Source organism: Anser anser (assembly GCF_964211835.1).
Source record: "Anser anser genome assembly, chromosome: 23".
Taxonomy (NCBI): domain Eukaryota; kingdom Metazoa; phylum Chordata; class Aves; order Anseriformes; family Anatidae; genus Anser; species Anser anser.
The window spans coordinates 6,015,852-6,031,684 of record NC_139744.1 but is presented as its reverse complement, the minus strand read 5'-3'; the positions used below and the strand labels follow the sequence as shown (position 1 = coordinate 6,031,684).

General features: G+C 46.4%; 1 protein-coding gene across 4 annotated transcripts in view; it reads right to left on the bottom strand.

Annotated features, from left to right (window-relative positions):
* The window catches only part of GPATCH8 (G-patch domain containing 8), a 55,017-nt gene that overhangs the window by 31,010 nt on the left and 8,174 nt on the right, over nt 1-15,833 (bottom strand). For 2 of the 4 annotated variants that reach the window (XM_083808964.1, XM_083808963.1), the window contains exons 2-4: nt 8,915-8,989; nt 2,966-2,983; nt 813-885 (exon numbers count right to left, since the gene is read on the bottom strand). Coding sequence is in view for 1 of the 4 variants with exons in the window: in XM_083808962.1 (XP_083665088.1) it covers nt 813-885; nt 8,915-8,989 (148 nt within the window). In the remaining 3 variants the exon portion in view is untranslated. Of the gene's footprint in view, nt 1-812; nt 886-2,965; nt 2,984-8,914; nt 8,990-15,833 lie in introns of those variants that run through there. The other 2 variants (XM_083808962.1, XM_083808966.1) reach the window with 2 other exon arrangements.

The window sequence follows — 15,833 nt, the reverse complement described above, 5'->3', positions numbered from 1 at the left end:
ACCTGCGGTAACGCCGAGCGCCTTCCTGCAGGGGTCACAGGCAGACACCAAGCACACAGGCAGCTGCTCCGGCGGTAGGAAGCTACCTGGGGCTTTCCTCACGGCAACCCAGCTGAGGGCAGCCCACCCACCCCGGGAACCGGGAGTTATTTGCTTGGTTCAAATCGGGCATCTCTGGCGCCCCAGGAAGAGTTCTGACGTGGGGCAGAGCGAGGGCTGGGTGTGTTGGTTCCACTAGCGCTACGGCGTCTTAGGGAGGTTTTCTGAGTCCCTAGCAAGGAGCCTGCAGGGTAAGAGAAGTAAGGAGACCCTTGGAAGCCCTCCGCAGGGACCAGAAACGAGCCTCTCCCATCCACGTGAGCCTCTGCCACCACTTTCAGCCGCCAGTGGGCCCTTTGCCTTGCCTTCTAATGGCTTCTGACACCGCTGTGAAACATGCAGACAGATCACTGTAACTGGTTTGTGCTTTTAGTTCTCTTTAATATCACAGCATCCAGCCAGCAGAGTATCACGAAGTTTCAGAAGCTGCACAACTACCTGTTAGTGAGTAGGCAGTTAAGTCACCTCCCTTCAGAAGGGCCCCACGCGGCGACCTTACGGGGACACACCACGCACGCGTCACGTCTAACCTGCACCGGTCGGGGAAGAGGCAGCTTCCGCTCGCAAATTGCTAAACATGAAACTCAACAGTGCATTTGTTTGGACATATTAATAATGGAAAGAAAACCTAATCTAGAAACAAAAAGCAGAAATAATTTTGTTAAAGACTGAAGCCGGTGTTGAATGTTTCAGACAGAAGCTGCTGGACTTACCCTGCAGTGACTTTCCCAATCCCTGGCCCAGCTTCCACCCATGTTTCTGGAGTAAGCGGTGTCCAATATTATCCTGACAGACAGAACAGAGAAAACAAACCAAAAATATTCCAATAATATATTCTTCCCTTCCCGCTGACATTTAAACATGTGATGAGCAAGAGATTTTCTACATATATATGCATGCAAAAAAATGCTACTGAAAAGGCAATATATGCCCAATATAAGGGAAAGACAAATGTCAAAAATTGCTGGCTAGAATTTTTCCAGGGGGACGGGGTATCGGGGACGGTCACTTTCTGATGGTGTGCTGGGCAACTTTTGTGCATCATGTTTAAAATAAAAAATAATAATAAAAAAAAAGCAATGTGGGAGAAAATAAAGTGTACCAATAAAAATTGACAGTAAAAAGCATAAAATCAAGCTATTTATACAATCATATCCATCACCTAGACAGCACCACTTAAGATTTTTTTTTTTGTAAAGAAAATCTACAATGTGTTTAGTCATTTTGTTTGTGTGTCAGGCTTTTATAATACTGAGTAAGTTGTAAGTGCAAGACTGCCCCACCACTAGAAACCAAAACACAATCATAGCAAAATCCAGGCTAGACTTGATTGGGTTTTTATATATGTATATATATATATAAACTAGCATGCAGCCAATATTAAACTGAAAAAACAGTGAGGTTAGTAAAAAAAAAATAATAAAATCAATTAAATAAAATGAGCTCAAGCACAGACTGGGTGATGCATTTCACATGTAAACTAACAAAAATACTAAGATGTTAGAATGAAACAGGCCTAGCAATAAGTTAACAGCAAGGAACCATTAGTGCATGTAGGGGAAACAATAAGCATAATGTCTCATCTTCCTAAAAAAAAAGGCTATTTCAGAATAAGTTAAGTGGAAAAGTACTGAGGCAGCAATTAAGTGTCAGCTTTTAAATAAGGCTGGACAGGGCTCAGAGTGTCATTCATTATAGGGTGGGTTTTTTTCTTCTGGTTGTTTGGTTTGGTTTTTTGCAAGTTTTCTTCCTCCCAATGACAAAATCCAGGAGTGCCAATGGCACCCTCGTAACCCTCAAGCTGAGGAATCCGCTGTTCAGTAGCGGTGAGCAACTGGCAGCTCCTCACCAATGGGCTCTTGGGTAGGAACGTGCCCACCCTCTAATCTAAAAAAAAAAAAGGCAAGAAAGAAACCAGATATGTTTGTTGGTTATTAATTGCCACTACACAAACCACAACTCAGGATATCACAGAAATACCCCGAATCACAACGGGCTGTGAATCCATAATATTGAGTGGTACATGGAACCGTACAAAAAATGCTGCATGTTTCTGTAATTAAATAACCAAGTCATCAACAGAAATCAGAACAGCAGTGATTCCTTCCATTCATTCCCCACTGAAGAAAATGACCACACAGTTTGCAGAACTTTGGTGAATCAGCTTGAAAGACACAATCTTCCCAAAGATATTGGCTGCATGGAGACATTTTTCCTCAAAAAACATCCTATCGAGTATAAATTTCGGTTTTTTCCAATACACCAGTGAAGTGAGACATTTTGTCTCGCTGTATTTTCCAAGGCACCAGCGTACATCTTTCCCACTCTCCTGGCTCTCCCCCAGGACATAATTAGGGCTACATGAAAAAAAAAAAATCAAACAAGGAGTAAGGGAATGTCTGCTTGTAAAAGCTTAAATCAGTGTACGCAATAAAAGGAAAAACGAACAAACGTGTATTCCAATCACAAAGACCATGGAGATTACCGGGGTGGAAGTGTAGGCAAACTTACCTTGGGCCATACCTGCTGCAGACCGCTATCTAACGGCCCCAGGGACCGCGCGGTCCTTCCTGCAAAGAGGGCCCCAGTTCATAGGGCCTGCGGATAACGCACTAATTGTTCTACCATTAGCACGTCAACTGTAGCTGACAAAGGATTATTGAATCAGATTTTAAAAGCCGATGCTGACAAAAATGGCTGCGTTTTCAAAAAAGGACAAGGAGTACTTTGCGATCTTTTGCTAAGTGGAGATGAGACATTGTGCTGACTGTGTTGTGTTATGAATGCACTAAAATAAACAGACAGATGAAGCAGTATGCTATTTCCAAAAGCAGTGCAAGTGGAGTGAAAGCATTTCCATACGAACCTGGCTTTAAAAACTGGGCTGTCAAAAGAACAGTTAAATGTAACACAAAGTAAGAAACTGTCCAATCACTAATGGTAGTTTTTCTTTTGCTTTGTTTTCAATTCACTGCTTGCAAGTAATGTATTTATTAAAGAAGAGTGAAAGCATAAAATAAATTCAACAAGTCAAGACCAGCTGGGAGATTCAAGAGCGGTGTGTTGTGACTGACACAGTGAAGGGGTAAACAAATGTTAAAGGGAAAAAAGAAAAATTTAGAAGGGTTATACACATTAGCACCACTTTTACAAAACCACTCAAGAGGATGGTCGCAAGTTGTTTGACAAAAATTGGAATTAGGCCTGAACGTTATCGTGCCTCAGTTCCCAGGAAGGGGGCATTTCTCCCCGATCACTTCCATTTGTTTGCTTAAGCAGTGAAACTTGCTAATTTAAAAAAAAAATCACCGAATTTAAATGGAGCGCCTTTGTTTCACTGAACCAAGAGAACAACCCCGAGAGTTTCGTATTAACATTCAAGTTGGGACCTAGCCACTCGTCTGCTCATGACGATTTCTAACCACGTCCTACCTTTTTCCTGCATTTCAAAGCCCTATCACAGACCTCTCACAGCGGGAGGCTGGCAGCAACGCTCTTCAGTGTAAATGCTACCCTAAAAAATTCAATTCTGGAGGGCCAGAATTGCTAGGCTCGCATGTGAGACCTGTTTTGACAGGCGAGTAACTGGGGATACCAGGACCAAACTCTGACACGGGGCTGCAAGTGCTGCCACCGCTGGTTGCCTTTTTTTTTTTTTTCCAATTACATTTTTAAGTGAAAGCTCTGTAAAAGCGTGGACTCTTTCCCATAGGAAAAAACCATCTCTCTTACACCAAGCCTCCTGCTGTTGTCAAGAACTGCCGTGCCTTTTGACTAGCCTAGCCTCGTGCTGCAGCAGTTTTCCTACAGAAAGCTGCCGTGGTTTGCAAAAACGCCCCCAGCTCCAGCAGGAAATCGGAGCAGAGCTGCCAGCCCTTGGTGCCTGCGCGCTCACTTCGGAGCTCATGTGCAGCAGCCGGGTGAACAAAGGAGCTCTTGCTTACTCCAAGCTTACTCCAGCCTTACTCCTGGCTCTCCAGCAGTAGTGCTGCACACCGCTAGCCCCAGATGGCAGGATGCTCAGCGTAAGGCCGAGTGCCTTGGCAGGCTCCCGATGCAACAATTTACACCTCCCTGCACTACTCTCAGCACACTGAAGCTCTTCAGCAGAGGCGATCGCTTCCATTTACAGATGGGGAACCTCGCGTGGCAGATTTAGTGCGACTTTTTCAAAGGCACGTCAGAAACGTGAAGGTCTACGCTTCACCAGACGCTCAGGGGAGTCGGCTAAGCTGCTCTGGAAAATCTTCTGCAAAGTGACCTTCTCAAACAGCTCAAACTGGCTTCCCCAGTTCCCCGTCCTGCGCCCTGACCAGGTGCCCTTGCTCACTTTTCCCAGGTATCAGCAATTCCTGAGCACCATACCCCCAGCACGAGTTTCTGACAAAGGTCCTGGCCAATAGGAAAAAAAAAAATGCGTATGATGAAAAGATGCGTACGAGAACTGAAAGGGTTTGATGATGTTGTATGTGGAGAGAATCTGCAACAGGTGGATCGAGCTGCGTTACGAATAAACCAACACCAGTTGTGCCCAGTACAGATTTTCCGTACGATGCCCACGCCACCCCGCGTGCTGCGTTCGCATTGTTCGGCTCGGCATCGGCAGGAACCATACGTCTCTTGAGTGGGTTGTAAGCTGTGCTGACTGTGTATTGAGGAATCTATAAGCAAGGATTGGATGCTACCGGGTGAACCCATGCAAACAAGAGGTTGAAAAGATTCCCAAAACAAAACCTATAGCTCACTACAGATGACACAATGAAGACTAGAGAGAAAAGCCAAATAGTAATGCTACACCATTCAGCTTCAAGAAGCACATTATTTATAGCGCTGTCCACATATGGCTACTGCTAAATGTCAAATCAGCAGCCTCATCAAATTACACTTTGGAACTAGTGGAGTCCACAGATCCGTACAGATATACAGTGCGACAAAACCCAACTTCAGCTCGTGCAGACGTCTACAACGGCCTGGGATCTTCGAGCGCCTAGCACCTGAAGTCTGAAACCCTGCGCAGGGCAAGGACCTCCTCGTGTGACTGAGCAGAATTAGAGAGAGGGAAAGGACGTTTGTTAGTGATGACGAGGACAAGCTACCAAGCTCCAGGATCAGTGGACGATACGCAGCCTCGCCTCCAACCTGCAACGATGACGGCTTGGTTCGACTCCCTGACACTCTGCATGTGGTCTGCGGGGGAAAGAGCTGCTGTCCTGGGGGGCTCTAAGGGTGTATCGCTATCTCCTACTTGATCTGTACTGCTGGGACAAAGAAAACCGTGAATTCACAGCAAGATTCAGTACACAAGTAAATTAACGTGAAGAAAATCTGGATTCTATGAAAGCTGCAATACTTTGTGACTTCCCGTTTGAAAAACCTGAACTCGGTGCACTTAAAATATTTTTAAACAAACGCATGCAGCTTCTTGAATCAAGGAAAGGCTAAGTGCTCTGATTTTCAAGGACACCAAACACCAGTGGTTCCACTGACATGACCAGCCAGTGTAAGTGCAGCATCTTTCAAGCCAGAAGAACAACAAAAGTTGTTACTTGCGGGGGAAAAATAAATATTCGTCTTTGCAGCTACGAAGAGTTCATTGATAGGAAATACTTTCTTCAATTTCGTAATGGAAAATAGCTGGCTTCTCACTTAGCCTACGTACATCCACTAGCTCGTGTCAGCTCTGTTTTCCATAAATATACTTTGGTTATAGTCGCATGTTTCAGTCCAGACATCTTTGGCCTAAACAAGCTGTACAAAGCAGGATTTCCACAGGAACAAAATCCTAGTGCGCTAATTGAGGACACATTTCAACATTGTAATGATCTGTAGACTCCCAAACCTATTTTTCCAGCCACCTTTGAGTTGCATGCTGTAGCAGTACAGTCAGCACCTCTCAACAGATAATGCTGCAGAGATGGATCTCACTTCAGCGGTGACAGTCAAACAAGTGCTTCCAGCGAAACCCTCTGCCCTGTGGGATTTCCAAATGCAAGCTGCCTTTAGAGAGCTTTCGTATTACTAAAGAGATGCGAGAAGCTGCAAGAAGCACGTTTAAGAGAATATATTTGATCCACTGTGATCTGTGGAGTAACTGAACTTTAAACTTTACCTGGGAAGTGCTTTGATCTGCTATTGTTTTGAACACCCTCCTTCGCACAAAGACATTTGTCATCTGAACTAGTTCCACAATGTGGAACAGGCTCTTACTCATTGCTAAGAGCAGATTCATTCCTTTGTAAAGGTCAGTTGAATTACTAACAGCGAGCTGGTTAAGAATTACGAAACAATTTGTGAATAAATGTTAATATTGCAAGTATTTAGATGTGTGGCATTCGCAGGTTATATACTTGTACTTACTCCTTCCCTCTCAATTTCAGTTCAAGCATGTTATGCACTTTTGGGTGGGCCAACAGCATGAAATACCTGAAGCCAGAAAAAGCAGCGTGAGCACCACTCTCCTAGTGAAAAATCTCGCAGGACAGGTACACCAGACTCTGACAAGGAAACCACTCCTTCTAATGCGTGCAATTTGCCAGTTTCAAAAGCACATGGGTCATTACTAGGGTGGGAGCAAAATTGTTGTCATTGATGGCAGGAAACCTGACAATTATTTGTGCTTCCCAGCGACAGGTTTTCTTTCAAGAATCAACAGTGTACTTAATGAAGATAATGAAGATTTTTAAAGCAACTGGTTTGTTTCTGATGGCACTTTTTAAAAACCAGGCTTGTTTACAAGTCAGGGAAAAAACAAGCCACTGTGCAGCAGTTGCAGCTTTTGAACTCTGGGACTAGCACATGAAGCCAGCTCCAGCACGCTCCAACACAGAGCACAGTGGATGTGACAATGCAGAACACACATTTCATCACTTCTGTGACTTTTTCCTAGAGTTCAGTGTCCCAGGCTAAGGGTTTTTCTCCTCAAATGCTTGTTTCTCTTAATAGATATTAAAAAAAAGGGGGGGGGAGGATGTTAAAATAAGAACTTGAGGTTTTAACTTTTTCTTCTCTTAAGGGGTAAATCATTCTCCTCTCCATCAGATGTTTTTCAGATTTAACCATAAGGCTACACTGCGTCTATTAAAACCTACAATGAAGTTGGAGTAACAGTAATAATGCCACAATATTTGGATGGTGATACATGCATGAATGAGATACTAAAGCTGTAATTTAATTGCAGTTCTCTGCCACAGCTCAACATTAATCAAACTGCAACAAAAGATTACATTTGCAGGTGATCCAAGATTCACTGTGAGTCTGTGTGTTCGTTCAGACTTTACAGGCCTCAGTAGGCATCACTTCCTTCAGGATACCATAAAGATTTGATCTATGACCATTTCTATTCCCCTGTTTGAAAAAACATTTAGAAAGCAGATAACCAGGCTAGTCTGTAGGTAGTATTTTAATTATTTTGTAAATGCTAATTTCCAACACAGCACAGAGTAGGTAGGATACCCACAAGTATTTCTCATTATATCTACACAAGAAAACAAGCTTGGCATTTTAATTAAAATCCCCATGTCACAGCATAAGATTAAAGTATTCAGGAAAACATTGAATACAAATTCCCATCTCTGCAGCATTATCTCATGCGTCATCGATTACTGCCATGCCTAAATCTAGCATCATGCCAGCACATTAAGACAGTAGGTACTATATGCAGTGTTCACTGGACCAGAAGAACAGAAATAAGAAGGGGGAAAGGAAACCCTAGAGAAGAAATTAAAAAAGGCAGACCGTGCAATACAAACCAGATCATGGCTGCTTAGCTAATATGGGCCAACTGCTGCGGAAGAAAAATGTCGAACACCCCAAGTTGTGTAAATTTTTGTAAACATCTAAACACGCACACAAACACACACAACACCAACCTACACACGAATGAAAATATATATTCATCTTTTGCTAACACTGAGTTTCTTCTAAGTGCACGCTAACATGAAGAAACTTCAAAATTATTATCTGGGAAAAGAAATATTTGGGAAGTTCTAACTTTAACAAAAAACTAGTCTTAATCAGAACACTGCTGGGCAACCCTCCTTTGTTCCCTACCAGTTTTCCTCCTCTTGTACTGAAACTGCAAATGAATATTTAAATTGAAAGGCAAAAGCTAAGTGCCAAACTCGCGGGTGAAGTTTAGGCTGAACAAGATATCATGCCTGAGACTAGCAGAAGATGCTTTGCAGAGAGAAAAATTTAAAAGCTCCAAAAAGCTTAAAAAGGTGAAGCTAAACAAAACTTAATTTTCCCCATCTTTTGACTGTACTCTCCATACCCAATTCAGAGTTGTTTTTTTAAAAAAAATGAAAAATGCTTTAAAGAAACTCACAGCACAGTTTCAGATTGATGGGGAAGGGCTGCTATACTAATGCTAATGCATCCATGTTTCCATACTGCCGGATGTCATCCTAACACTGTTCTTTAACACACCAGTACTAAACCGAAATTAAAAACTATAAAGGATCAAAATACATTTTACTACGGTCTTCCATTAGGTTCACATAAGAATTACACTGATTCTTCAACAAAACGCATAAAGAACAAAATAAGCGTCTACAAGTGAATGTATTATCGTAAATATGTTCTGAAATATCACAATGAACTAAAATTTAAGTTACCTAGAATTTCAGGAGAGCTACTTAAAGATTAAATCCCTGGCCCACTTAATCTTGGCATGCAATTCACCACAACCATTAACCCTGCACTGTCATTTTCAAAAAGGAGCCCGCTCCTAACCAATTTGACTGCATTTACATCAAGTACCATCCGACCACGGCCTAATTTTTGGTGGCTTGATGATGATAAGCATGTATCTTACCGATTCTATAGGCTTGTCTAGAGATGCTTGCTCTATCTCCAGGTGCCCTTCTTCATATTGATCAAAGTGATTGCCCTGTAAGAGAAGGAAACTGTTAGCTCTACAGCAGAACACAGTGCCCGCGGCGTCATTTCAAGATACAGGCTTGTGCTTGTATCTTGTGCATGTTAGATTTTATACTTGTTTTGCTGGCTAAATATAAACTCATTAAATACAGCCTCCATTCAGTATGTAGGCTATAGGAAAAATAAAGTCATTCTGAAACCCAACTGTACCAATTCAATGAGGATCACAAGTTATAGAAGTTGGTAAAATACCAAAAAATTAAGATGCCAACACTTTAGGGGGGCTGTTTATTTTCATTTTGTTTTGTTTTAAAGCCTATGAAACATTGACCACAAGCACCAGTGCTGGCCAAAACCACACAGAACAAGAAGCAGAAGGAACTGACCCCACCAGCTCCAGGAAGGCTTTTTGTGGGGGTGTTTTTTGTTTTGCGTGTTTGTTATTTGGTTCGTTTGGTTGTTGCTGTTCGTTGTGTTTTGTTTATTTGTGTTGTTGGTTTGTTTGGTTTGTTTCTTGCTTGGGATTTTTGGTTGGCTGGTTGTTTTTTAAAGTAAGAGCAAGGCTTTCCTTGCATCAGGAATCCAAACTGCCTGTAGCATATGTGTAACGTCACGCACCTCGAGTCAACCAAAACCCACAGCAGTACCGCAGGAAGCCCTCGCCGCGCCCCGGCACATGGCCATGGTCTGAAGCAGCCCCCTCCCCGCACCCCCAGCCGCACAGCACCGGGTGAGCCCAAGCGACCGCCAACACCAGGAGCCGCTCGGTTCAGTGCCACGAAGCCAGCCTGCAGGCTGGATGCTTGGTCCAGAAGCACCAGGCGGGAGCATTCTGAGCACGGTACCTAAAGCCGCTACACAGAAGTGGCAGTGGCCAAACAGATGAACACGTCTGAGGAAAGAGGACTGAGAGATGCACAGCACACTAATAAAGCGTGCAGATGCTCACAGGGCAAAGAAAAGGCTACAGGTAGCGATAAATCCAAGCCCCTCGCTTCTCTACGCTCCTGGATCAACTCCGTAAGATAGCTGCAGCCCGCGAGGTGTCTGCAGTCCTACAGAGTGGCCACGTGGATAGGAAAAGGAAGTAGGATTATTGTTATTGTGTGCCACACCTAGCTCCCACACACGCACACCACATGTGCTTCAGATCGCTGATTTCTGAGCGGGGCCACCCCAGGCCCCATCCTGCCGGGCCACGTGAGCGCAGCACAGCAGCGACGGCAGCCGGAGACCAGTGCCACGCGCCCGCTGCAGGGCAGAACCGAACCCCCCGTCCTTCCGAGGAGTCGAGCAGAGGGGCTCCCGAGCTGGGGAAGCAAATGGCAGCCGGTGTCCTGGAGAGCAGCCACCGGTGCTGGAACACCCTCAGCACAAGTGGCCATTTCAGGAAATCCACGTCTCTGGTGGAGCTTCTCAGAAGCCTCGAATTCCTGAAATCGCTAACGCTGTGAACCAGTTTCGGCCATTCGATACGTTCACGACGCATCACTAACAACCACCACAGCTAACACAGACCTTGGGGGGGGGGGGGAAAAGAAGTTCCACTTGCTCACTGCGAGCTCGAAAACAAAGCGGAGAGGTGCCTGCTGGAGGGATCAGGCCCAGCAAGGGGCCGCTTCTGCAGCTTCCCAACCTCCCCTGGGCACTGCCCGGTGTCACGGCCCCATGCAGCCCCCGAAGGCTGTCACCGTCCCCTTCCCAGTGCCACCAGAACCCTCAGCCAGTACCAAACACGGGGGGATTTTTACTTGCATCCCAGCTCCGCAATTTCTTTGAGCAGGAACACCTCTCACCGCTGCCAAGAGAAACATGTTGTTGCTCTCCTCCTTTCCACCAACACCAACTTTTCCTTCTGCAAGAATTTTAATGAAAGCCAGCATGAGAAAGAGCAAATTACAGCCGTAATGGACTGCCTCTTGGAAGCTTACAAGCCAGGCAACAGCCTCCAAAAATCATCTGAAACTGGTGTTCCTAGCCAGTGATGCAAATCTGCAAGAGAGCATCCTGACAGAAACCTGCCGCCAAGAAAACGTGCCTTGACACCCGAAATTCTGCCCTATCCATCATCCGCGGGGCACAGACAGCCCACCCAGGCCACGCTCTGCACCCAGCGGTTCTTTCCCACGTCCCCAGAGCAGATTCGGGGTTTCACCTGCAGGCAGCAATCCGCTCCCACCCGACTACTTTTTCGGACAGCCTTTGAGAAGCAAGCTAAAGGCAAACCTACTGTGCACTTGCAGCATTTGAGCCGCGTACGACAAAAATTGGTAGCTTTTGGAGATGGGCACAACACAGCTGTACACAGCATACACGGACGTGTTGTGAAGTCAGCAAGCCCAGCCTCCCCAAAACAGCGCCCAAGAGAACAAAAGCAGTCAAGAGCATGTATGCTGCTGCTGAATTTGTGCTGTCGGCTGCTGCACGTTAGTAAAATTTCATGTACAAAAGCGAAATCCACAAAACATTTAGGTAACGAGCACCTAAAACACTCCCAGCAAAAGCCAAGGCATAGGCTTCTTTTCCCCCGTTGATTTCACGATGTGATTTTGCTGCCTGCAGATAGCTCAGAATATGCCAACTAAATTACCTGGAGCTGGCAAAATATTTCTGCCTACTCACCGTCTCCTTCTGTGCACTGCCTGCCAACACATTTAAATTATTTTTTAAAAAAGGCAAGGGTCAATTCCACTCTGAAAGCACACCTTGCTGATTTGGGGCTTTACAACTCTATTTGTCTTCGCTTAAAAAAAAAAAGTCTCCTCCCAGAAGCTACGCAGGAGACTGAACAGATCAGAGACAAATGCAAAGAAGCCAAAAAGCAACCAAAGCTGTTCCAAGTCCCAGGGATCTCACTATTATCTACTTTATATACCTGGGGATTTATATTATATATTTGTATACTTCCGGGGCTTTGTTACCGGTAATGGGAGTGGAGCTGGGCTGCCTGCTCTTACAAGTAGCAGCACTACAAACGCCTCGTGTGGAAGCAGGCAGGGTGCTTACCATCGCCCCGAACTCCTGGGTAACGCGAATTCCGTCGGCACACACTGCGCCGAGCCCCGGGGGGTGCCAACACCGCGCTCACTATATTAGGAAGTCGTCTGCTCCACCCCTGGCAATTTAAGCCACCAGGGTAACAAAGTGTCCAAACCAAACCAAAAGCAATAGGCATCACGGAGAGCATTCTTTTTCAATACTTAAAGCAAACAAAGGAAAAATTTTCCTTCTGCCATCAAGTAGCTCACCCTGGAAAAAAAGCCAGGAGGTAATCCAGCAGTCGCGCCGAGGTCAAATCTATGAGCGTATTCATCATAACGGTGCCTAAGGAGCAAGCAGAGAAGGGGCTCCCGCTCCTGCTGCCACAATAAACCCTCGCTAAAGCGGTGCTGCCTGCCATCGCGTGATCAGAGGCCTTTCGGAGCCGGGACTCCGTGGGGCTGAGGCAGCACAGTTTGTCCCTTCGCTTCCTCGGCCCTGGAGCTGGCTCCGAAACAAGCTGGGGGGAATTCAATCTGTTGTCTTTGTTTTCCAGTTCCTCAACCTGGCACATCGAACGGATCCATTTCACATTTCTGTGCCGCTGTGTCTTAAGACAATGAATCAGAGGGAGACAAAATACTTTAACATTTAAATCTAACAATTAATTAAAACCTAAATGTTGAATCTGTTGAGAATAAACTACGTTTCTGGCACACGAGAACTGTAAGCACAGACCACATTTTAATATGAATTTAATCTGCATCTTCTGCAGATGTGAGCAATGCTTCTCTCTTCAGAAGAAACCTTTAAGCATAGAGAGTAATTCAATCCCCATCAAATGGACACCGGATCATCAAATAATGGCCACATTAAAAAAAAAAAGAAAAACCACAGCGCTTGTTCAAAACCTAGTCCCAAATCATCTTTCCCATGTGACTGCCCCAGAGAGATGCTAAATCGTGGCCCTGCCAGCTGACGAGGCCCCTGCCTGCTCCAGCGGCGCGCTCCCCAGGGCTGAGCGCGGCACCCCCAGTTCCAGGGCTGTACCGGGGCCTCCTGGCCCGGGCGCTGTCAAACAAGACGTGCCGCACTGCTTTCGTTGCCTCCTCGCAGCTGCTAGCCCCATCCTGAAAGAGCAGGGCAAGTAAGACAACGGGCTTCCACTCCAGCATCCTTCTGTGCTACCTGTAGCACTCCATCCCGCAGCGAAGGCTCCAGCCAGGTGCGTCACTACGATCACCCCAAAGTCCAACATATTTCACTGCCGGGATGAGGAGCAAGGGCAAGCCTTTAACGCCCGCGCACTCGCTCCACGCCGCACGCCAGCTGTTGGGCTTGCTGCGTTCGCCTCCGGGAGCCAAGATGCCCGCGGCCTGTGCTTCGTCTGGCGGCATCATCACAGCTCTGCAGCCACCGCCCGGTCGCTCGCAGCCCCGTGCCCTTCCCTTTCCCCTCCTCTCCCCGTTGGATCCGTGCACGAAGCTCTCAGCCAAGCCTTGTGTCTCGGAGCTCTCGCACGCTAAACTATCAAGTCCGGAGCACAGCTTTGGAAAATCAACCAGCAAAAGCTGCCTCTACGTGGGATTTTTGACCCTTATGCTCCCTTACTTGGGCAGCAAATACTTGGGCCTTCCAGCCCAGTAAGTCCCATTTTGTCCAAGACTAAAAGGTCACCGGGTTTTCTGAAACAATTCAAGTGAAATAGCCTGAAGGGAAGAGCACTGCTGCTCGTTTCTTTCCTCCAAGGTCCCAAACATTATACTTGCCAGGTCTGACTGCTACAATTTCAAATTTTAACAATGTAATCACACTTCCAACCCAAAGTATTTAGCGTCAAGAATTGTTGCCAATAAACAGCTCGATACAAGTGAAATTAATTTGGTGTTTTACGCCCACTTGTCAGGGTAAGCTGGGCATCCCCGAATTTACCCTGGCCCCTGTAAGCCAGCAGCTGGTCATCTCCAGGAGGCAGGCTCTCAAGAAGGCTGGCAAAGACAAAGCATCTAAGGACACACAGGTCTTCCTAGGAAAGAAACTTCTTCTAAAAGCATCTTCACAGCTACAAGGCGGAAGAAAAACATGCTCTCCCCTCCCTTCTCACCCTGCTTCTGAAGGGTGGATCCAAAACCAGGCCAGACTTCCGAGCACTGCATTTTCTAAGTCACCTACAGCATCACCACCACGAGGAGAGGAGGATGAGTCACTCGGCTGCCTCAAGGCTATTAGACCTCCCTGGATATTAATTATCGGACTGCTCTTTACGATCTGTCCAAACACAGAGGATATTAAGATGTCAGCTTGCAGAGCGCATCCCATGCAGCGCACGTTCCTGACGGGAATTAGTGGCTTCTTTTACAAACAGCTGTACGTTACCCATCTAGTAAGCGTGGCAGTCCACAGCTCGGCGGCTAGGCTGAACATTTCAACGCAGCACTCCAGCGGAGAGAGCAGCCGACGACAACAAAAGAGGAGCATAATGGAGATGTGCAAGCAATGGCTTTCTTTCAGAACGCTTTCGTTCAGCTGCCCTTCCAGTTACTGCTCAACAAGAGAGCTCAGTTACACCAACACTATTGCTAATGTAAAAGCAAATGATGCAAGCCACAAAACCCAACAGTAATCAGAGACAAAGAGCCTACGGTGTGAGCACCTGGGGGAAATCCTGCCTGCTCCAGACTCACACAGACAACTGCAAGCAGAGCTACGTAGGTGAAGACTCCAGCTCACAACCATGCGTCCGTGCTAAGGGCGCTAACATCAGCGGTGACCAAGGAGGGAACGCGCAGGACGCAGTCGCTGAGATGTCAGAGCCGAAGCGATCTCTGTTTCCACGCTCACCTTCCTCCAGCTCAGGAGGGCGTACAGCAACACGCCCCTGTGACCGTGCACATAATCTAAAGAAAAGAACTTGGCAGAAAAGCCTCACTATACTCATCTTCGTTATTTCTTAAATGCACTGGAAAAGAGCACAGCGTGATCACGATTTTTAACTGCATTCAAAAAGAGCACAGCGTGTTCAAAAATTAAGTTTTCACACTGGTGGAACATCAGAAAGACTCAGAAAACAATATTCATAGTCCATTTGCTTTAGAAAATGGAATTTTAAAACACTAAAGCAAATTAGCACCACCTGTGCATATTCTATTTATCTAAGAATTTTCTCAGTAAACCTTAAATTCTCCAAATACTAAGTCAAACCACCAGAGTGGGTGTCGTTACCCAAAAATGCCACTTTAAAGTACTGAACCAAACACACTCCCACCTTCTGAAAGCTCTTGAGGCATTGTTTTAAAATAGCAGAGGAGACACTAGGAATGGCTAGGAAGAGCCGCTGGCACCCGCTGACAAGGCCATTTCGTAGCGCAGCTAGAGCCGGGGTGGACCGTGTTAGCTAGCTACGAGTCACAGCATTTTTTGCTCCACTCTCCAGGGTCCGCCTGCACAACTGGAAGCGCAGCTGACGTCTCCCGCAGCCGTCCTGGGTCAGGGCAGCGCAGACGGGAGGTTTCGGCAGCCGAGCCGGAGCAGCACCCGAACACGTCTGGGCAAACGCCAGCTCTCCGCTACCCTTGCTGCCTGCCTGCACGCAGCCGGTACCTTCCTGGGTAAAGAAAAAGCCTCAGTGAGCCCAGAAACAGCCATCCCATTACATCTAAAATTCTCACAAGGAGCTGGAACAGTTGGGAGGGGACAGGGCAGCCCAACTTCCAGCACCAGCTTCCAGGGACGGCCGGAGGCCAGCAGGCTGCCCACGTTCTGCCTCTCCGGCTGCGCTGCAGCGAGGCAGGGAATGGTGGAGCCGCGTGAAAGGACCTGACGGAGCAGCACCAGGCACTCTCGCCTAAACCAAAGGCTCCGCCAGCCTCTGTGTC